This window comes from Schistocerca serialis, chromosome 5 (assembly GCF_023864345.2).
Source record: "Schistocerca serialis cubense isolate TAMUIC-IGC-003099 chromosome 5, iqSchSeri2.2, whole genome shotgun sequence".
NCBI lineage: Eukaryota > Metazoa > Arthropoda > Insecta > Orthoptera > Acrididae > Schistocerca > Schistocerca serialis.
The window spans coordinates 257,762,175-257,789,651 of NC_064642.1; the positions used below are offsets into that span (position 1 = coordinate 257,762,175).

Consider the following 27,477-nt stretch of genomic DNA (forward strand, 5'->3'; position numbering starts at 1 on the left):
ACCTCAAAAAAGTATATGACATTACTTGGAATTAAAACATTCTTCACCAACTTTATGCATGGGAACTATGTGGACGCCTGCCACTTATTATCCAATTCTTTCTAGGAATGGCATTGTCAATATCGTGTTGGCGATGCCTTGTTTGACTGCTATGTTAAAGAGAATGGGGTTCCCCAAGGCAGTGTCCTCAGTGTCACATTGTTACCATCGTTATAGTGGCATTTCCTCTGCAGTCAGTAGCCTTTGTTTGTGAATGACTTTGCAGTCTTCTACTCTTCCTCTGATCTTATAAAGACGACGAGGCAGCTACAGCTGACCATTAGGAGCTGAAAACCTGGGCCAGGACAACTGGTTTTCATTTCTCATGTGAGAAGACTATGTGTGTCATTTTTAACCATTGTTGTTGAAGTTTTAGCCAACCAGTGCTCACAGTGAGGGACAATATTTTATGGTTTCAAGAAACTGTGAGCATTTTGGGTTTATTATTTGACTTGAAATTAACTTGGCTCTCACACCTGAAAGACCTATGAACAAAGGGCTTCCAGTCTTTGAATATTTTGAAATGCCTTAGCGGAAAAACATGGGAAGCTATCAGATCCCGTCTCCTGCAGTTTATGGGGTATTTGTTTGATCATGTTTAGATTATGGCAGCGTGGTCTATGGATCAGCCCATCCTTCCTACCTCAAGATGTTAGATGCTATCCACCATTAGGGCATTCAAATACCGACTGGAGCCTTTCGGACTAGCCCAGTTCAGAGTCTGTGTGCAGAGGCTGGTGGATCACCACTCTAGTTTCCGTGATTTATCCTTTTGGCTCGACAGGTGCTGAAAATCTCAACATCACCTCAGTCAGTGACATTTAGTTCATTGGTCCAACCCACCTTTGAACAGCTGTTCAGGAATTGGCCCCATGAGAAAACTTGTACTCCAGATTATGTTTTTACAACTTTGTGTTTGTCCATTTTAAGTACATACCACAGTGTCAATGTTGTTTATACAGGTGGATAGCAGCAAGAGAATGTCATCAGTTGTTCTGCTCTTTTGTTGGGAACCCAGTCACATTAGGGTACAGGGCAACAACAAAGCCGCCAAGAAAGCTTGTCGGGATGGTGCTGTCCACCAATGTCCCATCCCGTTGCACGCCATCATCTCATTTTCTGACCAATTCATCATGCATCAGAGGGAGACTGAATGGTTGCAGGTGACAGAAAACAAACTGCAGTCACTCAAATCGATCACAAAGGCATGGCAGACTTCATGTCAGTCTCACCGCTGGAAGGAAGTTCTACTTAACAGACTATGCATTGGAAATAGCCATTTAACACTTGGCTTCCTCCTCCAGCAGAAGGATCCAACACTCTGTATAGTTTGTGGCATATCACTTTCAGTTCAGCGTACTGTGGCAATGTGTGTCCTGTAAACTGATATTAGGACAGCCCTCAGTCTCGATGTAGATTTGCCCATCGTCCTCACAGATACTGGTTTCAGTATTACAAGGGTGGTGAAGTTTTGTGAACTGACAGTTTACAAAATTAACTGAGTGTTAGGTCTCTAAATATGGTGACAGTGCTGAAACATGTACAGTCCTAGATGTAAAACCCGGCTACTGCTGTAAAGGCTAAGTCTGCAAGGTCGCTAAATATGGTGACATGTACTGAAATATGTACAGTCCTAGACTTAAAACCCGGCTGCTGCTGCAGAGACTAACTCAAAGTCATCCACATAAGGTGGTCAACATCACCGACGTCTCTCAGCTTTCTAAGCCAGGCCAAATGCATGGTGTGGTAACACTGTAGGATGCCCTAAATTGGTGGGGAAGGGAGGCACATTTTAATACATCTATCTACATCTACATCTATACTCCGCGAGCCACCTTACGGTGTGTGGCGGAGGGTACTTATTGTACCACTATCTGATCCCCCCTTCCCTGTTCCATTCACGAATTGTGCGTGGGAAGAACGACTGCTTGTAAGTCTCCGTATTTGCTCTAATTTCTCGGATCTTTTCGTTGTGATCATTACGCGAGATATATGTGGGCGGTAGTAATATGTTGCCCATCTCTTCCCGGAATGTGCTCTCTCATAATTTCGATAATAAACCTCTCCGTATTGCGTAACGCCTTTTTGAAGTGTCCGCCACTGGAGCTTGTTCAGCATCTCCGTAACGCTCTCGCGCTGACTAAATGTCCCCATGACGAATCGCGCTGCTTTTCGCTGGATCATGTCTATCTCTTCTTTTAATCCAACCTGGTAAGGGTCCCATACTGATGAGCAATACTCAAGAATCGGACGAACAAGCGTTTTGTAAGCTACTTCTTTCGTCGATGAGTCACATTTTCTTAGAATTCTTCCTATGAATCTCAACCTGGCGCCTGCTTTTCCCACTATTTGTTTTATGTGATCATTCCACTTCAGATCGCTCCGGATAGTAACTCCTAAGTATTTTACGGTCGTTACCGCTTCCAATGATTTACCACCTATGGCATAATCGTACTGGAATGGATTTCTGCCCCTATGTATGCGCATTATATTACATTTATCTACGTTTAGGGAAAGCTGCCAGCTGTCGCACCATGCATTAATCCTCTGCAGGTCCTCCTGGAGTACGTACGAGTCTTCTGATGTTGCTACTTTCTTGTAGACAACCGTGTCATCTGCAAATAGCCTCACGGAGCTACCGATGTTGTCAACTAAGTCATTTATGTATATTGTAAACAATAAAGGTCCTATCACGCTTCCCTGCGGTACTCCCGAAATTACCTCTACATCTGCAGATTTTGAACCGTTAAGAATGACATGTTGTGTTCTTTCTTCTAGGAAATCCTGAATCCAATCACAAACCTGGTCCGATATTCCGTAAGCTCGTATTTTTTTCACTAAACGTAAGTGCGGAACCGTATCAAATGCCTTCCTGAAGTCCAGGAATACGGCATCAATCTGCTCGCCAGTGTCTACGGCACTGTGAATTTCTTGGGCAAATAGGGCGAGCTGAGTTTCACATGATCTCTGTTTGCGGAATCCGTGTTGGTTATGATGAAGGAGATTTGTATTATCTAAGAACGTCATAATACGAGAACACAAAACATGTTCCATTATTCTACAACAGATTGATGTAAGCGAAATAGGCCTATAATTATTCGCATCTGATTTATGACCCTTCTTGAAAATGGGAACGACCTGCGCTTTCTTCCAGTCGCTAGGTACTTTACGTTCTTCCAGCGATCTACGATAAATTGCTGATAGAAAGGGGGCAAGTTCTTTAGCATAATCACTGTAGAATCTTAAGGGTATCTCGTCTGGTCCGGATGCTTTTCTGCTACTAAGTGATAGCAGTTGTTTTTCAATTCCGATATCGTTTATTTCAATATTTTCCATTTTGGCGTCCGTGCGACGGCTGAAGTCAGGGACCGTGTTACGATTTTCCGCAGTGAAACAGTTTCGGAACACTGAATTCAGTATTTCTGCCTTTCTTCGGTCATCCTCTGTTTCGGTGCCATCGTGGTCAACGAGTGACTGAATAGGGGATTTAGATCCGCTTACCGATTTTACATATGACCAAAACTTTTTAGGGTTCTTGTTTAGATTGTTTGCCAATGTTTTATGTTCGAATTCGTTGAATGCTTCTCTCATTGCTCTCTTTACGCTCTTTTTCGCTTCGTTCAGCTTTTCCTTATCAGCTATGATTCGACTACTCTTAAACCTATGATGAAGCTTTCTTTGTTTCCGTAGTACCTTTCGTACATGATTGTTATACCACGGTGGATCTTTCCCCTCGCTTTGGACCTTAGTCGGTACGAACTTATCTAAGGCGTACTGGACGATGTTTCTGAATTTTTTCCATTTTTGTTCCACATCCTCTTCCTCAGAAATGAACGTTTGATGGTGGTCACTCAGATATTCTGCGATTTGTGCCCTATCACTCTTGTTAAGCAAATATATTTTCCTTCCTTTCTTGGCATTTCTTATTACACTTGTAGTCATTGATGCAACCACTGACTTACGATCACTGATACCCTCTTCTACATTCACGGAGTCGAAAAGTTCCGGTCTATTTGTTGCTATGAGGTCTAAAACGTTAGCTTCACGAGTTGGTTCTCTAACTATCTGCTCGAAGTAATTCTCGGACAAGGCAGTCAGGATAATGTCACAAGAGTCTCTGTCCCTGGCTCCAGTTCTGATTGTGTGACTATCCCATTCTATACCTGGTAGATTGAAGTCTCCCCCTATTACAATAGTATGATCACGAAACTTCTTCACGACGTTCTGCAGGTTCTCTCTGAGGCGCTCAACTACTACGGTTGCTGATGCAGGTGGTCTATAGAAGCATCCGACTATCATATCTGACCCACCTTTGATACTTAACTTAACCCAGATTATTTCACATTCGCATTCGCTAATAACTTCACTGGATATTATTGAATTCTTTACTGCTACAAATACTCCTCCACCATTGGCGTTTATCCTATCCTTGCGGTATATATTCCATTCTGTGTCTAGGATTTCGTTACTGTTCACTTCCCGGTTTTAACCAACTTTCCGTTCCTAATACTATATGCGCACTATTTCCTTCAATAAGAGATACTAATTCAGGAACCTTGCCCTGGATACTCCTGCAGTTTACCAATATTACGTTAACTTTTCCTGTTTTTGGTCTCTGAGGACGGACGTTCTTTATCAACGATGATAATGTCCTCTCTGGTAAGCCGTCAGGTATTTTATCGTTTCGCCCAAGGGGGGGTCCCTCTAACCTAAAAAACCCCCGTGTGCACGCCACACGTACTCTGCTACCCTAGTAGCTGCTTCCGGTGTGTAGTGCACGCCTGACCTGTCTAGGGGGGCGATGAATTTGCAACCATTATAGTCGCAGAGTCGTCTGAGCCTCTGGTTTAGACCCTCCACACGGCTCCAAACCAGAGGACCGCGATCGACTCTGGGCACTATGCTGCAGATATTAAGCTCAGCTTGCACTCCGCGTGCGATGCTGGTTGTCTTCACCAAATCAGCCAGCCGCCGGAAGGAACCAAGGATGGCCTCAGAACCCAAGCCGCAGGCGTCATTCGTTCCGGCATGTGCTACTATCTGCAGCCGGTCACACCCAGTGCGTTCAATAGCTGCCGGAAGGGCCTCCTCCACATTACGGACGAGACCCCCCGGCAAGCACACTGAGTGCACACTGGCATTCTTCCCCGACCTACCCGCTATTTTCCTGAGGGGCTCCATAACCCGCCTAACGTTGGAGCTCCCTATAACTAATAGGCCCGCCCTCTGTGACTGTGGGACCTTGCCGGAGAATCAGCCACTGGCCCAACAGGCGAGGCATCCTGTGGTGGCTCGGAAACGATGTCATCACCACTAGGAAGCACCCCGTACCTGTTGGAAAGGGGTAAGGCAGCTGCCACGCGGCCAGATCCCACCTTTGCCTTTCGGCCAGGCACGCGCGAGCCCACCACTGTCCGCCATTCACCCTGGAGTGATGGCTGACCGGTAAGATGCTCACTGCCGGAAGACGCAGCGACATCAGGGGTTCCATGTGATTCCAAGGCCACCGAAGTAGGCATAGGTCTCACCACAGTTGCCCCAACGCCACTACGAGCCGACGCCTGTGCCTCGAGCTTGATGAGCCTAACAGACAAAGCCTTCACCTGCCCCCGAAGAGTGGCCAATTCTCCTTGCGTCCGCTCACAACAACCACAGTCCCTACACATGACTATGTTTACCCTACTCTATACGGTGACAAATTCCCAAGATAATCTTCTGATGAGCTACTCTGATAATCAAGAAACACTCACTGAAATACGAGACGCGAAAACTACGCTAGGTTTTCCCAGAAAAACTATTTAAAAGCTAAGCGCAGCAAATAAGTACAAAAACGCTTTATACAAACAGTACTCGCTGCTGCTGGTGCTCTCGCTCTGGCTGTCACAAGACAACTGCTGATTCACGTGACTAGTGGCTAACGGCCGCGAAACAAACAAAAGACGGTTTTAGGGCGCTTTCTGTTCTAAACGATCAAGAAAACACTAAGAAATCTAAACAAAATGCAAAATAAACGCTTTATACAAACAGTACTCGCTGCTGCTGGTGCTCTCGCTCTGGCTGTCACAAGACAACTCATTATAAACTACTCCGCATGTGGGGACAGCCTTTGTCCCCACCCATGAGATTAGCTGAATTTTTGGTCAGGGTGCTGATGACCATGATGTTGAGCACCGATCACCTCTTATAATAATAATAATAATAATAATAATAACCTACTTAAGTAGTTTATGTATCATAACTAGCCATCAGTAACAATATTGCATAGTAATGCTCAGTGTATGAACTGATGGTGTTCAAGTAGAAATGCAGTAATAATTGCTGTTTGATTTTTATTGCTTGGAATGACAGCTTAGAGTACTCCTACACTTGACTTTTGAATCTTGCCTATAGAATCCAAATGTCACATGGCACTTAAATGGTTGCAGTTAACCACATGTGTCTGCTGCTGAGTCTTCCTGAATGTGGAAAATCATTTATACCAGAATGATCTTTCTTGAAACAATAAAATCCTTTTCCAACATGTTTTGCCCAAAGGCATTCATGTCACATGCAATAAAAAGATTCTGAGCCACTTCTGCTGCCTTCACCTCTCTTTTAAATCCCGAGTGAATAATATGTTGCAAATGTTTGACCTTTTCCCACTTGAAAGTGTATTTTACAACTCTTGTACAAGTTTCTTAAGTTTCAAGCATGCAACATCTAATACATAGCTATAAGATAAATACTAGAACTCCAGGTAAGACATTGGCAGTTGACAAATACACTCATAACCCTGTGCAGCATTCATTTGGCGTGTGGCCGGTGGCCACTGCAAGGTAAGGAAACTCAATCATAAACTGATCTCATCTTGATGCAGCCAAGAGCTGTTCGGCGCAATTGTTCCTGGAAGTTCTTGCAGTTACAGATGGTTTAGAAGGTGAAGCAAATGATCCTTGAGGTTCCGTGAAACTGATGAAATGAAGTGCCGTATGGCTAGAACCTCCCATCAGGTAGACTAGTCACTTGGTGCAAGTCGTCTTAGTTGACACCACTTCGGTGGTGTGCGTGTCGATGGGTATGATATGATGATGAACACAGTACAACACCCAGTTTGTGAGCGGAGAAAATTTCCATCCCAGCAGGGAATCGAACCCAGGCACTGACATCTCAGCTATTAAGGCGGATATGAAACTGATGACTTTAGCAATCAACCAAAATGCAATTTAAAAATACAGGAAATGAAATGGACTCAAACTAAAGATGTTATTTCTACACAGCATGACAGTTACCTCTAGACCATGAGCAGATACAGCACTCTTAACAGCTCGTGAAGAGTGACAGCACTTCCTCCATACAGTTCGACATCCTACAGTGTTGCCAGACCATGCATTTGGCCTGTCTTAGAAATCTGAGAGGCAGCCGATTACATTGGCCACCTTAAGTGAATGACTTCTACTCAGCCTCTGCAGCAATAGCCTGGTTTTAAGTCTAGGATTGTACATGTTTCAACACAGTCACCATATTTAGAGATTTTGGACTCAGTTAACTACAGGGGGCATTAGATGGCAACAGGAGCCTTCAGGACAGGCACTATATCCATTCTCTGTGCTGTGATTAGGGAACCACCTCTAACCATCTGGCAAAAGTTCCTCACGGTGTAACATGCATATAAAGTCTGGCTAATTCCCCCAGTCTCTGATCTTTACTCTTCTTGTCCAGTGAAGAACAGAATGACTGAATCTTTTAATAACATAAGAAGATGGGACTGGAGTCGAGGAGCAACTTGCAGAGCTAGGTGTAATGGACCTGAACATTTTAACACAGATTTGGTGCAAGTATTTCTGTTGGTTAGTAGTGAGACCAAGGCTGTTTTTAAATTTGGAAATGTTCAAGAAATCTTGTGTGCCAGGTTTTAAGAGGATGTAGATGAAGACGAAATGGGAGATAAGATACTGCGTGAAGAGTTTGACAGAGCACTGAAAGACCAGAGTCGAAACAAGGCCCCGGGAGTAGACAACATTCCATTAGAATTACTGATGGCCTTGGGAGAGCCAGTCATGACAAAACTCTACCATCTGGTAAGCAAGATGTATGAGACAGGCGAAATACCCTCAGACTTCAAGAAGAATATAATAATTCCAATCCCAAAGAAGGCAGGTGTTGACAGATGTGAAAATTACCGAACTATCAGTCACAGCTGCAAAATACTAACTCGAATTCTTTACGGACAAATGGAAAAACTGGTAGAAGCTGACCTCGGGGAAGATCAGTTTGGATTTCGTAGAAATGTTGGGACACGTGAGGCAACACTAACCTTAAGACTTATCTTAGAAGAAAGATTAAGAAAAGGCAAACCTACGTTTCTGGTATTTGTAGACTTAGAGAAAGCTTTTGACAATGTTGATTGGAATACTCTCTTTCAAATTCTGAAGGTGGCAGGGGTAAAATACAGGGAGCGAAAGGCTATTTACAATTTGTACAGAAACCAGATGGCAGTTATAAGAGTCGAGGGGCATGAAAGGGAATCAGTGGTTGGGAAAGGAGTGAGACAGGGTTGTAGCCTCTCCCTGATGTTATTCAATCTGTATATTGAGCAAGCAGTAAAGGAAACAAAAGAAAAATTCGGAGTAGGTATTAAAATTCATGGAGAAGAAGTAAAAACTTTGAGGTTCGCCGATGACATTGTAATTCTGTCAGAGACACCAAAGGACCTGGAAGAGCAGCGAAAGGAATGAACAGTGTCTTGAGAGGAGGAAACAAAATGAACATCAACAAAAGCAAAACGAGGATAATGGAATGTAGTCGAATTAAATCGGGTGATGCTGAGGGAATTAGATTAGGAAATGAGACACTTAAAGTGGTAAAGGAGTTTTGCTATTTAGGGAGTAAAATAACTGATGATGGTCAAAGTAGAGAGGATATAAAATGTAGACTGGCAATGGCAAGGAAATCGTTTCTGAAGAAGAGAAATTTGTTAACATCGAGTGTAGATTTAAGTGTCAGGAAGTAGTTTCTGAAAGTATTCGTATGGAGTGTAGCCATGTATGGAAGTGAAACGTGGATGATAACTGGTTTGGACAAGAAGAGAATAGAAGCTTTTGAAATGTGGTGCTACAGAAGAATGCTGAAGATAAGGTGGGTAGATCACGTAACTAATGAGGAGGTATTGAATAGGATTGGTGAGAAGAGAAGTTTGTGGCACAATTTGACTAGAAGAAGGGACAAGGGATCACAAATTTAGCATTGGAGGGCAGCGTGGAGGGTAAAAATCGTAGAGGGAGACCAAGAGATCAATACACTAAGCAGATTCAGAAGGATGTAGGTTGCAGTAGGTACTGGGAGATGAAGAAGCTTGCACAGGATAGAGTAGCATGGAAAGCTGCATCAAACCAGTCTCAGGATTGAAGACCACAACAACAACAGGTTTTAAACAAGCTTTGTACAAATTTTTAATATGTGCCCTTTAATTTAAAAGTTAGTTACACTGTTTGGTCTATGCCAGGCCATACTGTTCACTGCTCAGTAGTTTTTCCAGACAGTATCTTTATGGTTAGAATTCCAGACAAATTTGCAGTATTTCTTGCAGAGCTCTGTGGAATGCTAAAGACACAAGAGCAGATGAGGTGCAGTTGGCACAATAAATTTCTCATTTTCTCTGTTTCCTTAAGTGACCTACAGACCGTTCAGCATATGTGCCCAGCAGATACAGCAGCCTCAAACATATAAAAGGCACTTCACTTCCTACAGTGTCATGGAACAGAAGTACCAGGCCACATGCATACCCTGGGACATAAGCAGTCTAACATGGGAGTAAGTGAGGCACATGAGGCAAGGAATGTACTGCCTCCTGCTATCCCATGGTGTGTTGTTATCCAATAATTGAGCAGGAAGCTGATGAAGCTGACAATTTTGCCATGGTGAACATTGCTCCATTCACACAAATGAAAAGAACTGCCGTTGACACAACTGAGCATAGGACGCTGGCCTCAGATACATTGGCACCTCCTCCAGCAGGTGGTCCCACCACTATGCAGTGCTTGTCATATCACAGTGTGCCACACCAAAGTGCTGACAACAGGATGGCAATCTTTCATGACAATTTTTCCACTGTATTAAATAACATTGAGACAAATGTGAAAATATTTGAAGATTTTGCATGTTGTCTGGACCCCTGCCAAAAATTGTAGGAACCATGATTATCTGGATCATAATATTACAATTCTATATGTTTTTCCATTTCATTATTAATCAGTATTTTGAAGCAGAGACTCAGGTTTTTATGTAATCACTTTTGTCATCCGTTTCATGAACTGTTAACCAGCATTCACTTGTGTTCACAGTGGGCCTGCACTTTCCCTGTTTTTATTTGTATTAGACTTTCACAAGTACAAGGAAATAATTTTTAGCACCTTTTTGGCTTTTTTAGCTAATTCTTCTTTTTTTATAAAGTTTGCCATGAGTATATTATAATTTTATTTAAACAATAGAAAATCCTGGGTATAATAATTACAATTTATGGAAAGAATGAACTGCTACTCACCTTATAGAGGAGATGCAGACAGGCACACACAAAAAGACTGTTGTACATGTGACCTTTTGGCCAAAAGGCCATCTTCTGTTGTTGAAAACACAAATTCACACAAGCACAACTCACACCCACACATGACCACTGTCTCTAGCCCAAAGGTTTGACTGTGAGCAACTGTGCTTGATGGGAGAAATAATCTGTGTTGTGGGGGAGATGGGATAGCAGAGTAGCGATGGGCAGGGTGTAGTGGTGGTTGTAGGAGCATGCAGGGACGTTGTGGGGGCAGGATGGGGCTGCTAGGTGCAGTCGTAAGGTTTGAGGGTGGGGAGGGGGAGGAGGAAGGGGAGCAGAAAAGGAGAGGAGTTGAGGAAGGAAAAAGAGAGATACCATTCGGTGTGATTGTAGAATAGAAGGCCGTGTAGTGCTGGAGTGGCACAAGGGGATAGGAAGGGGATAGCTGGGAGGAGGACAGAGTCTAGTGAAGTTTGAGACCAGGGAAGGTACAGGAAGGTAGGATATATTGCAAGGAGAGATCCCATCTGCACATTTCAGCAAAGCTGCAGTTGGTATGAAAGATCCAAATGGCTCGGGCTCTCAAGCAGTCATTGAAGTGAATCATGTTGTGTTGGGTAGCATGCTCAACAACTGGGTGGTCCAGCTCTCTCTTGGCCACAGTTTGTCAGGTACTATTCATATGGGCAGACAGCTTGTTGGTTGTCAAGCCCACATAGAACGCAGCACAGTGGTTGCAGCTTAGTTTGTAGATCACGTGATGCTTTCAGAGGTAGCCCTGCATTTGATTGGATGGTGCTTGTGACTGGACTGGAATAGGTGATGGTAGGAGGATGTATGAGATAGGTTTTAAATACAGGTGTATGTGCCATGAGGCAAGGGGTTAGGAGCAGGGATGGACAAGGGTATTGCATAGGTTTGATGGGCATCGGGATACTACTGTGGGAGAGGCGAGGAGGATGGTGGGTAGGGCATTCCTCATTTCAGGACATGGTGAGAGATATACAGGGTGATTCAAAAAGAATACCACAACTTTAAAAATGTGTATTTAATGAAAGAAACATAATATAACCTTCTGTTATACATCATTACAAAGAGTATTTAAAAAGGTTTTTTTTTTCACTCAAAAACAAGTTCAGAGATGTTCAATATGGCCCCCTCCAGACACTCGAGCAATATCAACCCGATACTCCAACTCGTTCCACAGTCTCTGTAGCATATCAGGCGTAACAGTTTGGATAGCTGCTGTTATTTCTCGTTTCAAATCATCAATGGTGTCTGGGAGAGGTGGCCGAAACACCATATCCTTAACATACCCCCATAAGAAAAAATTGCAGGGGGTAAGATCAGGGCTTCTTGGAGGCCAGTGATGAAGTGCTCTGTCACGGGCTGCCTGGCGGCCGATCCATCGCCTCGGGTAGTTGACATTCAGGTAGTTACGGACAGATAAGTGCCAATGTGATGGCGCTCCATCCTGCTGAAATATGAATTGTTGTGCTTCTTGTTCGAGCTTTGGGAACAGCCAATTCTCTAACATCTCCAGATACTGTAGTCCAGTTACAGTAGCACCTTTGAAGAAAAAGGGACCAAAAACTTTATTGGCTGAAATGGCACAGAAAACGTTCACCTTAGGCGAGTCACGTTCATACTGAGTTGTTTCCCGCGGATTCTCAGTGCCCCATATACAGACATTGTGACGATTGACTTTCCCGTTAGTGTGGAAAGTTGCTTCATCACTAAACACAATCTTTGAAACGAAAGATTCATGTGTTTCCATTTGAGCAAGGATAAAATCACAGAAATCGATTCTTTTAATCTTATCAGCTGCAGACAGTGCTTGAACCAATTTCAGACGATAAGATTTCATAACTAACCTTTTTCGTAGGACTCTCCATACAGTTGATTGTGGAATTTGCAGCTCTCTGGTAGCTCTGCGAGTCGATTTTCCTGGGCTGTGAACAAATGCTTGCTGGATGCATGCTACATTTTCATCACTCGTTCTCGGCCATCCAGAACTTTTCCCTTTGCATAAACACCCATTCTCTGTAAACTGTTTATACCAACGTTTAATACACCACCTATTGGCATTAAGAATGTTAGTGTAGAGAGGGAATTGGCATCAATAGTGACAAGCCAGGTGTCCTGCGGTAAAGGAAAAAGAACTGTGGAGAGTTGGTGGAGGAAATGGGTGGTGTCTTTGGCATGTGAGGGTAGATTCTGGGTAATAGGCTAAAGGTGTTGGTCCACAAGAGAAGATAGCCTCTGGGTGGGGGCACAGTAACTGGCCACATTGGGGTATCCTGTGTGGTTGGGTTTATAGACTTTAGGAAGCCTGTGGAAGATGGAAGTGTATGGGGAGTGGTAGGGGTGAGAGAGAGACTCAGAGGAGAGGTTCTTGGATGGGCTTAAGGATTTGAGGAGAGACTGGATATCCCGTTGTATTTCCGGAATGAGGTCACTGTGGCAGGATTTGTAGGTGGATGAATCTGATAGGTGATAGAATCCTTCTACCAGGTAATCCTCGCAGTTCAAAATCACAGTGGTGAAGCTGTGGTCGGGTGGTAAGATTATAAGATAATCAGCTTTTGGGTGGTGGTTTTTGGTTTTTTCTGCAGATTTATTAGTGTCCACGTTGAGGGTTTAGGGAACGATGGCGAGGCAAGATCTGATGTTAAGAAATTCTGGAACATTAATAGGGAATGTGCTTGGGACAGCAGAGATGGATCATGATTGGATGGGAGAGTGAATGGAGTTAGGCAGGGTTCAACATTGGTTCAAAACCAATGTTGAACCCTGCCTGACTCAGTTCTGTCCTCCATTCAGCTGTGATCCACTGCCACTGCCCCCAAATTACTCTCTATTAACATTCCAGAATTTCTTATCCTCAATCCTTGCTCAAAATCATTTCCCAAATCCCTCAACGTAGAAGCTTGACAATGAACAAGTTATCTGTCCTCGTGAATGGTCCCTGACAAACTATGACCAAGAGATAGCTGGACTGTCCAGTTGCTAAGCATGCTGCCCAACACATCATGCTTCGCTATATTGACTGCTTGAGAGTTCGAGCCATCTGGATCCTTCCTGCCAATCACAGCTTTTGTGAATCGTGCAGGTGGGAAGTCTCCCTGCAATATATCCTACCTTTCCATTCCTGCTCTGGCTGCAGATTTCACTAGTCCTTAGCCTACGGCCACCTATGCCCTTCCCTGGTACCCCTCAAGCACAACACAGCCTTCTATTGCACTATCACACTGAAAGGTCTTTCGCTTTTTCCCTCCTCAGCTTCTCTCCTTTTCTACCCCCCACCCTGACCCCTCAAACCTCACAACTGCACCTAGCAGCGTCATGCTGTCCCCACAACGGTCCTGTATGCTCTTTCACCAAGCACTACACTCTACCCATCCCTATTCTGCTATCCCTCCACCTCCCCAACCCATCCACTTCCTGAACCCCTACTGCCCAGATTGCTTCTACCATCAGGCTAAGTTGCCTGCAATCAGACTTCTGTGGCCAGACAGTGGTCATGTTTGTACAGCTTGCATAACTCTCTCTCTCTCTCTCTCTCTCTCTCTCTCTCTCTCTCTCTCTCTGTCTGTGTGTGTGTGTGTGTGTGTGTGTGTGTGTGTGTTGGGGGGGGGGGGGGGGGGAAAGAAGTTGTTTAGGCCAGGGAAAATCCTGCAACACCATACTGGAGAAACATACCTACAAGACAAGAAAAAAGTTGTATCATACAGTTGTATATTCTGATGACAGGATACGAGTACGTCAAAAGCCACATCAGCTGTCGCATCCTGTTTGCCAACAGACTGCCGTCAGGCTGGTGGAAGATATGTTCATATGTGGGAAATGTTTTTTATATGGGATGCAAAAACACTCCAGTTAACCTGTACTTACAGGTGAACAATTCCTCCTGAATTGGTCAGCAGTGTTTCATAAATATTCCACAGACATGACGGTTCCTGTGTGGCTCCTCAGGTCACTTGACCTCATTTCTGTTGAGCTCATTTGGGAAGGCACTGAATGAGATGAGATGTTGCTGTCATTATCAGGATGAGGGTTGCTTTATGTTAATAGATGTGTCTAATTCAACTGCTCATAAGTGTATTACAACACACACGTGCCTAGTTTGTGTGTAGGGTATAATGTCATCATCAAGAAGATAATAAAATTTAAATAAAAAAATATGCAGGCTAAGAAAGCATTTTCACATTTAATTTTGCAGCAGATTGAAAGTATATTCCAAATTGTTACTTAGCTGTAATAATAGTCAGTTACTGTTTAGCCTCTCTGTGTTCTCTAACACATTAATGTGAAACAATGCCTGCATCAATATGGATGCCCACTGACTTTTCCGTCCATGTTACAGGTCATGTAGATCCGGGAGAATCTGATATTACAACTGCATACAGAGAAACTGAAGAAGAAGCTGGATTAAAGAAAGATGATTTGAAAATTTTTGAAGATTTTGAAAAGACTCTACAGGTAGTGATTATTATTCCATCTGAAATAATTTGTTTTTCTTTTGATCTTCTTCCAGCGACGGCGATATTCAAAACGGCGACCCATTGTTGAATAATGCTATTCATATAATGAATGCGCGAAGTTGCATCAGCAGCTATTTATAGCTCAAGATACAAGCGCACGCTGCTTGGTCGCCTGTACTCGATTACACGCTGTGGCGGAGTCTGCAGGCCTGTGTTAAAGCGTTATCTACTGTGTGTTAACGGCTGCTTGAGAACTCGGCCTCGCTCCCTGGCAATCTGAAGAAGATTGCTTCTTTACCTGTATTGTCAGGTCCTAATTACTTTTTAGGACTTAAATTGAATTTTTCCATTTCAAAAGCATCTGAATCAAGTACTATAGGTAATGGTTGGATTACCTTTGCTGTTGTTGTTTGTCATGACGCTTCAAGGACTGGTTTGGAAAGTTTTACATCACGTGAAGTTTTGGCATTTCGTACTGTACATTTGGCCGAAATTGTTGTATTAAGTGAAGGATCGTATTTAGTACCTTATGGTCCATTGTATCTGTACTTAAAAAGGGGCTGAATTTCGCACCAATATCGACAACATTACCAACAGAACAATTCATCAGCACGGTGGAACAGGCCGCTCTTGCATTTCCACGTGATGCTGCAGAGGAAATACGATGGGAAACATGCCATGTACTCACCAGGGCGGCTCTGCCAATGCCAAACATCTCCAAGGAAGAGAGGAAAGCACTGAAGCGGCTCTGAGAAGATGCCAAGACTGTCGTCCTCCCAGCAGATAAAGGGAATTTCACGGTCCTACTACCATGTAATGTATACTAACAAAAATTGTACTACCTATTAGAAGATGAAACCTACCAGAGAATCGGACGATCCTACCAACAGAGTGAAAAGGAAGACTTTGAGCTTCTCCAGCACACCTTCGAAGATAAGAAGATGGTGAAGAAACTTCGTCCATGAGCAGCTGCACCTCCTAGACTTTACGGACTACCTAAAGTCCATAAGGATGGATTGCCTCTCCGTCTGATTGTTAGCAACAATGGAGCATCAACATACGAATTAGCAAAACATCTGACGTCGATGCTCAGTCCCTTTGTGGGCAAATGTCAGCACCATATCAGAAACTCCGCACATTTCGCCCAGCAGCACCAGAACTTCTGATTGGGCCAAGAAGACCTCATGGTGAGCTTTGATGTGGTATACCTGTTAACTAGGGTACCTCTAAGAGGCTCCCTAAGCCTCATAGGAGAAAAATTCGGACCAACAGTAACGAAAGTTTTTGAATTTGTACTTACGTCAACATACTTTCTGTTTGATGGGAACTTATGGGCTGTCCGTTATCACCAGTAGTGGCCAATATGTTTATGGAGGCTTCTGAAGAAGAATCTCTCAAGTCGGCAGCCTACAAGCCCTCTTGCTTTTTTCGATATGTAGACGATACATTCGTAATCTGGCCGCATGGATGACAACACCTCCAAGACTTTCTGCAGCATCTGAACTCACTGAACCAGAATATCAAGTTCACAATGGAGGTAGAAGAAAACAACCAGCTTCCATTTCTGTATGTGTTCATCAAGCAAAGACCAGATGGCAAACTAGGACACAGCATCTACTGTAAGTCAACACATACAGATTTGTACCTGCATGCCTCCAGCTGTCATGCTCCTTCACAGCGAGAGGCTGTTCTAAGCACACTGGTGCACAGAGCATGCGAAATCTCGGACTGTGACAGCCTAGCAGCTGAATTTCAGCACTTGCAGGCCATGTTCCGCATGAATGGTTACAACAACCGACAGATAAAACGGGCCTTAAGACCGAAGAAGCCGAGACTGCAGGCTTCCAAGGATGAAGACAAGCTGGTTGCGACAGTGATCATACCATATGTCAGGAACACATCGACAAAGATTGACAGAATACTCAAAAAATATAATGTCAAGTGCATGTTTCGCCCTCCATCCAAAATGAAAACATTATTAGGATCAGTCAAGGATGACTTAGGACTCCGGAAACTGGGAGTTTGCAGCATCTCTTGCCAGTGCGGGAAAATGTATATAGGCCAGACCATCTGGATGGTACAGGAGAGATGTAGTGAACATAAACGCCACACAGACAACGCACAGCTGACCAAGTACGCCATGGCAGAGCACTGCATCTCACATGAACATGACATGAACTACGATGGCACAAAGGTGTTACGGCAGTTGAACACCTTCTGTGATTGTCTCGTCAAACAGGCTGTGGAGATCCGGCTGCATGACGAACTAATAAATAAAGACAGTGGTTTCCAGTTAAGCAAAGCCTCGGATCCAGCTTTAAGCATGATTAAAACACGACGACAGTCTACACGGAAATCTGCTCCAGTCAGGACACCTGCAGAAGAAGAAGAAGAAGAAGAAGCATTGTCACCACGACGGTAGAGTTCAGCAAGCGGTCATAGCCGCAGAAGGACTGCAGTCCATGATCTGTCGCGGGGCGCCCACCACCCAGTGCCGCCCTTCCCCCACCACCGGCTTCGGACCGCTCGGAAGCGCCCAGACAAAGGCTGCAGGAGAGGGGTGGAGATTATATAAAGTCGGCATCCATGAGAGCTCAACCAGACACCAAGAATGCCTGAAGATGGCAAGAAGTCGGCTTGCCAAAATATCGCGCCTTTTGGACGACTCTACCTGTCTGAATACCCGAGAAATTTTCGAGATTATCTTTCTCCTATGAAAGAAGCGAACCATTTACATTCAGTTGTTTCCAATACAATTACAATTACTCTGGTAGCTGACACATGTTTGACACCATCATCATATCCACCACACCGTATCATTCTGTTGTTGTTGTTGTGGTCTTCAGTCGTGAGACTGGTTTGATGCAGCTCTCCATGCTACTCTATCCTGTGCAAGCTTCTTCATCTCCCAGTACCTACTGCAACCTACATCCTTCTGAATCTGCTTAGTGTATTGATCTCTTGGTCTCCCTCTACGATTTTTACCCTCCACGCTGCCCTCCAATGCTAAATTTGTGATCCCTTGATGCCTCAAAACATGTCCTACCAACCGATCCCTTCTTCTAGTCAAGTTGCGCCACAAACTTCTCTTCTCCCCAATCCTATTCAATACCTCCTCATTAGTTACGTGATCTACCCACCTTATCTTCAGCATTCTTCTGTAGCACCACATTTCGAAAGCTTCTATTCTCTTCTTGTCCAAACTGGTTATCGTCCATGTTTCACTTCCATACATGGCTACACTCCATACAAATACTTTCAGAAACTACTTCCTGACACTTAAATCTATACTCGATGTTAACAAATTTCTCTTCTTCAGAAACGATTTCCTTGCCATTGCCAGTCTACATTTTATATCCTCTCTACTTCGACCATCATCAGTTATTTTACTCCCTAAATCGCAAAACTCCTTTACTACTTTAAGTGTCTCATTTCCTAACCTAATCCCCTCAGCATCACCCGATTTAATTTGACTACATTCCATTATCCTCGTTTTGCTTTTGTTGATGTTCATTTTGTTTCCTCCTCTCAAGACACTGTTCATTCCTTTCGCTGCTCTTCCAGGTCCTTTGGTGTCTCTGACAGAATTACAATGTCATCGGCAGAAGGACTGCAGTCCACGATCTGTCGCGGGGCGCCCACCACCCAGTGCCGCCCTTCCCCCACCACCTCAAAGTTTTTACTTCTTCTCCATGAATTTTAATACCTACTCCGAATTTTTCTTTTGTTTCCTTTACTGCTTGCTCAATATACAGATTGAATAACATCGGGGAGAGGCTACAACCCTGTCTCACTCCTTTCCCAACCACTGCTTCCCTTTCATGCCCCTCGACTCTTATAACTGCCATCTGGTTTCTGTACAAATTGTGAATAGCCTTTCGCTCCCTGTATTTTACCCCTGCCACCTTCAGAATTTGAAAGAGAGTGTTCCAGTTAACGTTGTCAAAAGCTTTCTCTAAGTCTACAAATGCTAGAAATGTAGGTTTGCCTTTTCTTAATCTTTCTTCTAAGATAAGTCGTAAGGTTAGTATTGCCTCACGTGTTCCAACATTTCTACGGAATCCAAACTGATCTTCCCCGAGGTCCGCTTCTACCAGTTTTTCCATTCGTCTGTAAAGAATTCGCGTTAGTATTTTGCAGCTGTGACTTATTAAACTGATAGTTTGGTAATTTTCACATCTGTCAACACCTGCCTTCTTTGGGATTGGAATTATTATATTCTTCTTGAAGTCTGTGGGTATTTCGCCTGTCTCATACATCTTGCTCACCAGATGGTAGAGTTTTGTCATGACTGGCTCTCCCAAGGCCATCAGTAGTTCTAATGGAATGTTGTCTACTCCCGGGGCCTTGTTTCGACTCAGGTCTTTCAGTGCTCTGTCAAACTCTTCACGCAGTATCTTATCTCCCATTTCATCTTCATCTACATCCTCTTCCATTTCCATAATATTGTCTTCAAGTAAATCGCCCTTGTATAAACCCTCTATATACTCCTTCCACCTTTCTGCCTTCCCTTCTTTGCTTAGAACTGGGTTGCCATCTGAGCTCTTGATATTCATACAAGTCGTTCTCTTCTCTCCAAGGGTCTCTTTAATTTTCCTGTAGGCAGTATCTATCTTACCCCTAGTGAGACAAGCCTCTACATCCTTACATTTCTCCTCTAGCCATCCCTGCTTAGCCATTTTGCACTTCCTGTCGATCTCATTTTTGAGACGTTTGTATTCCTTTTTGCCTGCTTCATTTACTGCATTTTTATATTTTCTCCTTTCATCAATTAAATTCAATATTTCTTCTGTTACCCAAGGATTTCTATTAGCCCTCGTCTTTTTACCTACTTGATCCTCTGCTGCCTTCACTACTTCATCCCTCAGAGCTACCCATTCTTCTTCTACTGTATTTCTTTCCCCCATTCCTGTCAATTGTTCCCTTATGCTCTCCCTGAAACTCTCTACAACCTCTGGTTCTTTCAGTTTATCCAGGTCCCATCTCCTTAAATTCCTGCCTTTTTGCAGTTTCTTCAGTTTCAATCTGCAGTTCATAACCAATAAATTGTGGTCAGAATCCACATCTGCCCCTGGAAATGTCTTACAATTTAAAACCTGGTTCCTAAATCTCTGACTAACCATCATGTAATCTATCTGATACCTTTTAGTATCTCCAGGATTCTTCCAGGTATACAACCTTCTTTCATGATTCTTGAACCAAGTGTTAGCTATGATTAAGTTATGCTCTGTGCAAAATTCTACAAGGCGGCTTCCTCTTTCATTTCTTCCCCCCAATCCATATTCACCTACTATGTTTCCTTCTCTCCCTTTTCCTACTGACGAATTCCAGTCACCCATGACTATTAAATTTTCGTCTCCCTTCACTACCTGAATAATTTCTTTTATCTTGTCATACATATCATCAATTTCTTTTATCATCTGCAGAGCTAGTTGGCATATAAACTTGTACTACTGTAGTAGGCATGAGCTTTGTGTCTATCTTGGCCACAATAATGCGTTCACTATGCTGTTTGTAGCAGCTAACCCGCACTCCTATTTTTTTATTCATTATTAAACCTACTCCTGCATTACCCCTATTTGATTTTGTGTTTATAACCCTGTAATCACCTGACCAAAAGTCTTGTTCCTCCTGCCACCGAACTTCACTAATTCCCACTATATCTAACTTTAACCTATCCATTTCCCTTTTTAAATTTTCTAACCTACCTGCCCGATTAAGGGATCTGACATTCCACGCTCCGATCCGTAGAATGCCAGTTTTCTTTCTCCTGATAACGACGTCCTCTTGAGTAGTCCCCGCCCGGAGATCTGAATGGGGGACTATTTTACCTCCTGAATATTTTACCCAAGAGGACGCCATCATCATTTAATCATACAGTAAAGCTGCATGTCCTCGGGAAAAATTACGGCTGTAGTTTCCCCTTGCTTTCAGCCGTTCGCAGTACCAGCACAGCAAGGCCGTTTTGGTTCATGTTACAAGGCCAGATCAGTCAATCATCCAGACTGTTGCCCCTGCAACTACTGAAAAGGCTGCTGCCCCTCTTCAGGAACCACATGTTTGTCTGGCCTCTCAACAGATACCCCTCCGTTGTGGTTGCACCTACGGTACGGCCATCTGTATCGCTGAGGCACGCAAGCCTCCCCACCAACGGCAAGGTCCGTGGTTCATGGGGGGAGGCGTATCATTCTATATTATGAAAACCCAATAGCCTGAATATTTGCTAGTCCAACACCCTCAGCCAACACCTTTTCTTCTTTCTTTACCTCTTTTCTTCTACCTTTTTTCTGTTCTGAAAATAAGCTTACACAAAGATGAAATACTAATCAATGTATCTCACAAACATAGAAATACTGAAGTACCAGTTTGGTACTGTTTGGTCAGTCTAAAATTCGCGCTGTGCTACTTCCCATTTCTATCACTGCGTAAGGCAGATTATCAAACATTTCCAGTTGGAATACTTGAATTAAATATGCGAATTGTGTTTCCTGCAGTAAGCAGGCGATAACTATATGCTTGTTTAATGGATTTCATAATGTCAGGAGAACTTTTAACAAACAGATCTGTCGTGATAGATTTTCAGTTACAGTGATTCTATAGTTCAGCTCTTCTCTTAATTGAGTTGCATCTACATTAGGATTTGTAGATACACACTGATGCAAAACACTTTGTCTTTCTCAAACTGCTTGTCAGCAGGATTTTAACTCATTGTTTGTCATTTTTCATCTTTCTTGATTTTTCAGACTTGTACGAGATGTATTTAATACTACAGTATGTCATGTGGTTCAGGATTGATCAGCAGATTGTAACAGAGTGAGAGTGAAAGTTCTACTGTATTTTTATAAGAGTGGCACCCTTTCTGATCACAAATGTTGAATAACACCTCACTGTTTTTGCACAGCATGTAAGCAGTAACACAGCCATTTGTAAGAGCTACTGCACAGTCGCACACTACTCAATCACTGTGACAACTTTGGAGCATACTTTCCAGAAACCATTGTTGTTGCAAACAACATCTTTTTTGTCTTAGCTGCATTTTATTGTTTCTGATTATGTGTTTTGCTCTCCACGATCTTCACAGCTGTAAAAAGACAAAAAGTATAAACGTGGGATACACATTATTTTACAAATTACAAGAAAGATGTGTTTTAAGAGAAAAATAGATGAACATGGAATAAATGTTATTTCAACATATGTGCTCACAAACTGATGGAGGACAAATAGTCTTGTTTCTCCTTAATTTGTAACCAGTAGGTGCTTATTTTTGAAATGTACCTCATATGGGACATACAATGACATGTTAAATGGGCAGATCTAAAACTTAAAGAATCAGTACAGTGAATTTCATCAAACAGTACATGATCATACCAAGTATAAGTGTGTACAGCCGTTAATACAGCCACAGGTGAGAAAGCAAAACCAAAATGCCTAATCAGAAATAATAAAGACCAAGAGAGAAAAAAAACTTTGTCTGTGTAAGTGTATAAATGTGGTTGCTGTCGTACATTATCATTGCTGTTATTTTGTTTACATTTTCATGATAGCATTACAAAAGTTCCTGTATTTGATGACCTATCCTTGTACATAATGTGATATACTAGCAAACACATCTTGTAAAAGTTTGACAAAAACCAAAAAATATGATTTGCAAGAAAAGGAACATATTAAAAACTCCCTGGTGGCAAAAATTTGCCAAACCTAATTTGGTTTGTGTTTTATAAGCAGGCAGAGCTACAAATCCTACATTACTTACAGTTACTTTTTATTGTATCCAGAAGGTATTTTAGCGATCGTGTTATCATTTTAGTTGTATTTCTATGTTCTCTATGTATTTATCCATCTGAATCAGATATAAAGTTTTGCAAGAGTCAGTGATTTCCAAAAGGTCATGCACAATTTCTCTTATGAAATAAAAATTTAGCACTTGTCGCTTACTATCATAGCACCCAACATTCAAAACAATGATAAAGTTATTAATTGACTTCCATCTGTTCATGTGATTAAAATATTGACGTATATTTCAATGATTTGTGAAAAACTAGAGGAATTAAAACTCCACAAAAAGTAATTGAGCTCCTTAGTGCTTAATAGTGGATTTTGAAGAGAAGCAGCAATCTGGAGGGATTGGGGGAAGGGAAAGGGGAAGGGTAGTAGTGTACAAGCGGGGAGAGAGACGAACGCTGTCTGGTGGAGTGTGCAGCGACTAGACTCCAACAGGGACAGTTCAGGAGCAGGTTGAGGGGCAGGGAGGTGGGGGAAAAAAAGGAACAAAATATGAGAGAAGCGGAGAAAAATGGATGGCTGCATCGGCAGAGGGCTGCAAATAAACAGGGTGGGAGATGAGAATGGGGAGGAGATGATAGGACATATTCCTACCTGGAGTTTCCATTGTTTGAATAATTTGGAAAACAGTTATCATCTTGGAGAAAAAAATGATCTGAGGAAGTATGTATTTTAAATTATTTGTTATTTCTCCTTAATTTGTTATCAGTTAGTGCCTACTTTTGAAATGTATCTCATATAGTACATACAGCCACATTTTAAAGGAACATTATTTAAAAAAAAAAAAAAAAAAAAAAAAGGCGAATGTAAATAGGTGGCTTAAAAATATTTTATTATATTTTTTCTCCTTCACTTGGAAGACAATACATATAAAATATTCTCAACAATTTAAGCTAACTCTAAATTCCTGAGCACTAAGCACAAATCAGTTACTGAGAAAAGCAGAATGTGCTTATTGAAGCGCACAGTTTTTGGGTATTTGATGTACCTTTACTTCTTGTTTATTTGATTTTTTTACAGTACAATGTTCGTGGACGACCAAAAGAAGTTGTTTACTGGCTTGCCCAGTTAAAGAATATAGATACTCCAGTGCAACTGTCAAAGGAACACCAAGAGTACAAATGGCTTGAACTTCAAGCAGCATGTGAACTGGCAAAGTATTCTGAGATGCAGAAGCTGCTACAGGAATGTGATAGTTTTTTAATGTCAAGAAGTTCTTTATGAATTACTGATTTTTGTCTCGTGGAAGACATTGCTGTGTAAATGTGTTGATATATCTAATGCCTTTGTAAATTTCAAAGCTATCATATGTTGTCCAGATGCATTATGTTTGATGTAGGGAAACTAGAAAAATTTTAAGCCTGATTCTTGTTTACCACTGCAAGCAGGTTCAAAGGTAACTTGATTTTCATGGCTGTATTTTACTTCCTGTGACCCTAGATACAGTTTACATATATATTGTCAAATAATCATATTTGCAGGTATGAATTCCTCAGTGATGTTTTGTAATGGATAGAGTATACTAGGTGGAGAACATAAAGTTGAATAAGAGAGCTAGAAAACTTAAAATGCAATATTTTGTCAGACAAAAACATTGTATTTCTGATAGTGAAATGCAAATAAGCAAATCAGATATTATATAAAATTTAAATAATTATATCTTTGTATTGTTATTTAGTTTCATGTGTTTGCAATTTTCTTCGCATTGTATTTAGCTATTTATCTCCTGAATTATACTAGATGTTAGAATGAAATAAAACTGGATTGGGGGGGGGATTCCAATTTATCTCAAGTTAATACACTGTTCTTGTGTAACAGGTTGTAGAAAATACTCAAATACTCATCTTCGTGTTGACCTTGGCCTGGACAATTCTCGTGACATTGCACGAGCTCTAGCACCGCCATGGGCACATACCCCATGGTCACTGAAAGTGATAGCAACCTTGTCAATAACAGCCATCAGGATAGGACGCCTTTCTCTTGAAGGTGCCACACCAGGCTTACTCGTGTTTTCGAATTTCATTGGCATATTTTTTAAACTGGTTCCCTCCTTATAACTTTCAGTTTGGGATACTTTCTCAATGCATCACTGTAATTGCTGCCGTTCCCCTGCAACGCTTTCGCTAACAGTGTACGGTCTCTCTTCTCGTTAAATGTACTGTTCAGTCACTTTCACTCCGGCTTGTCCAATGACTGCATGAATGTCATATCTTCATACAAAAGGTGTACGGTGCCATATTTGCACCTGGTGGCCAAAATAGGAACTAATTTTTTTCCAACACAGATCTGCTTCGAATTAATGCATTAGCAAATCTACCAAGTTTAGGTGCCACATCATAATTACAACCCACAAGGGATCTCCGTGAGCAGTTGTACTTAATTATAACCACCCAGTATTAACACCAAGAAAATGTTTGGGACTATTTGGAACAATAAGCGAAATGTAGCAACCAACATCCTCTTAGTTTGGTAGCTCTACGAGAGCTAATCATCAATATGTAACTTCAGCTGGTCGTGGTGTGCATGAGGAAACTTACGAACTCTCTTCCTCACTGAACTGAGACCATTATCAAGGATAGAGGCAGTGTTGCATAATGTTAGTGAGATGTCTCCTGAAGGGGTCTGACTTTCTGTCTGCTGTGCTTACTTAAGCATGTACACAGTTTTTTGGAGACAATCCGTAAACAATTCTACTGGTATAACTGGAGGAAGACCCAGTAGAAGACAAGAATGAAAAACGTTCTTTCTTAATTTTTTACTTATTGTGATTCATTCAGTTAAAAGTTCTTGGAACTCTCTTGTTCTTGTCTCAAAACATTGTAGCCTGATAGACCTTAGTGATAAGTAAAGTCTGTGGCACTCAAGCTGCGAGCAGGCTTCTGCCTTGATTGCAGGTAGAATGCAGCCCTTCGCTCGCTGTGGCACTAGAAGGGGGAGGGCTGCTAGCCCATCACCCTGGTCACCTTTTAGCCCCAGGAGTGATGCTCGCTACTCAGCTGTGTTTTTGAAAGCTGTTATGGAGTACTGATGATTGTAAATGAATCTCAGGTCGATATCCTAGAGCCGTTGTGGTCTTCCTTATGACTGTGCACTTGTGGAGTGAAATGGTTCCTAGTAGAGACATCAAGAAGACGATCTGTCAGCAGGCTCGTGATGGTCGTAAAGATACTGGAGGATTATTTTCTCTCACTACGGAATTATTTAGTAATAGCTCCTGGAAAAAAAGGGGGGAGAGGGAGATTCGCTCCAGTGTATTAGCCCAAGTGTACACTGGGCAGCGTGTGACACTGATATGACAGTGCAGCATATGGAAAGCTATGGAACACAAGAGGAGCACATGCTGGGAGGCTGTTTCTTAGCCAGTTTTGCAATTATTTTCTTGGGAACAAATGGCTGAATTCATGGCTCTTAGTTCAGAGTCGGATTTTGACTGGAATATGGTCATCTGTTTTTATGTGACCCCTTAAAAGAGAACATATCAGACTGGAAAAACGGATTCATGACTAACGGGAAAACTCACCGTGAATTGTTTCTATGTCTGAGCTTTCTGGTTAATGATTACTGTTGCCCTTTAGATAGGAGTTAATGCCACGGGGTTCACAAGCTTGTGCAGAAATCTACCTATTCTTAAGATGATAATGTCCAAATCCCAGCTGGTACTGAAAAAGCTGGGTATCTTCTTCAGGTAAGTTTTATGTAAATTTCCTACAAAACTAGCCTGAAACTAAATGTTAAAAGGCAGATGTCTACCCGAATGACTTTCCAGGTACAAAGAAGAAAACCAGCATTACTACATTATGGGAGTTTTCTCCAAATTTTCCATTACAGAACACAAAACTACTACTCTTAATGAAGATAGATGGTCTGAAATCTCTTGAATTGAGAAGAATGATAATATTATTACATTTTTAAAACTCTGAAATTGTGCCCTTTTAACAAATTTTGAAAAATGAGAAACATATAAATTAAAAAATAACTATTTTATCGGCTTTTTCATGCTTGTACATGACCCCACTTTTTTATTATGCTTGGAAAGAAAATTAAAAAGAAAAACATGTGGAACAAGTTCATACTAGTAATTTAATTCGGTATTTTCTTTCACCAAAGTGTCCTTCAGAAAGCCCACATAAAATTCACTCCAACTATCTTCCACATAATGATTTTGTGAAGGTCCATATGTTGCTATTATGGGCACTTTACCAGAAGGATAGTACACTCATGCTCATAAATTAAGGATAACTTCAGAATGTGGTGCCACACAACTTGGCACTATACAAAACTGGCACTATAGCATAGGCACATAGGGAACACACTCGACACAGATCTATAAGTTCACGGTATTCGTAATAAGTTGAGAAAACTGTCCCAAAAGACATGTGCTACAAAATGCCACTGTTTTCTGCACATGTATCCTGACACCAGTATGGGAAATGATCACCATGCACATGTACACAGGCTGCACAACGGGTTGGCATACTCTGGATCAGGTGGTCGAGCAGCTGCTGGGGTATAGCCGTCCATTTTTGCACCAGTACCTGTCGGATCCCCTGAAGTGTCGTAGGGGTTTGAAGACGTGCAGCGATACGTCGACCAAGAGCATCCTAGACGTGCTCGATGGGGTTAGGTCTGGAGAACAGGCAGGCCAATCCATTC

At 42.3% G+C, this 27,477-nt stretch overlaps 1 protein-coding gene across 2 annotated transcripts in view; it reads left to right on the forward strand.

Annotated features, from left to right (window-relative positions):
- LOC126481562 (bis(5'-nucleosyl)-tetraphosphatase [asymmetrical]) overlaps positions 1–24,481 on the forward strand; it is a 50,959-nt gene extending 26,478 nt beyond the window's left edge. For both annotated transcript variants that reach the window (XM_050105407.1, XM_050105406.1), the window contains exons 3-4: positions 14,925–15,040; positions 23,845–24,481. In XM_050105407.1, coding sequence (XP_049961364.1) covers positions 14,925–15,040; positions 23,845–24,048 — 320 coding nt within the window. In that variant the 3' untranslated portion in view covers positions 24,049–24,481. The remainder of the gene's footprint in view (positions 1–14,924; positions 15,041–23,844) is intronic.
- Positions 24,482–27,477: the final 2,996 nt, after the last annotated feature.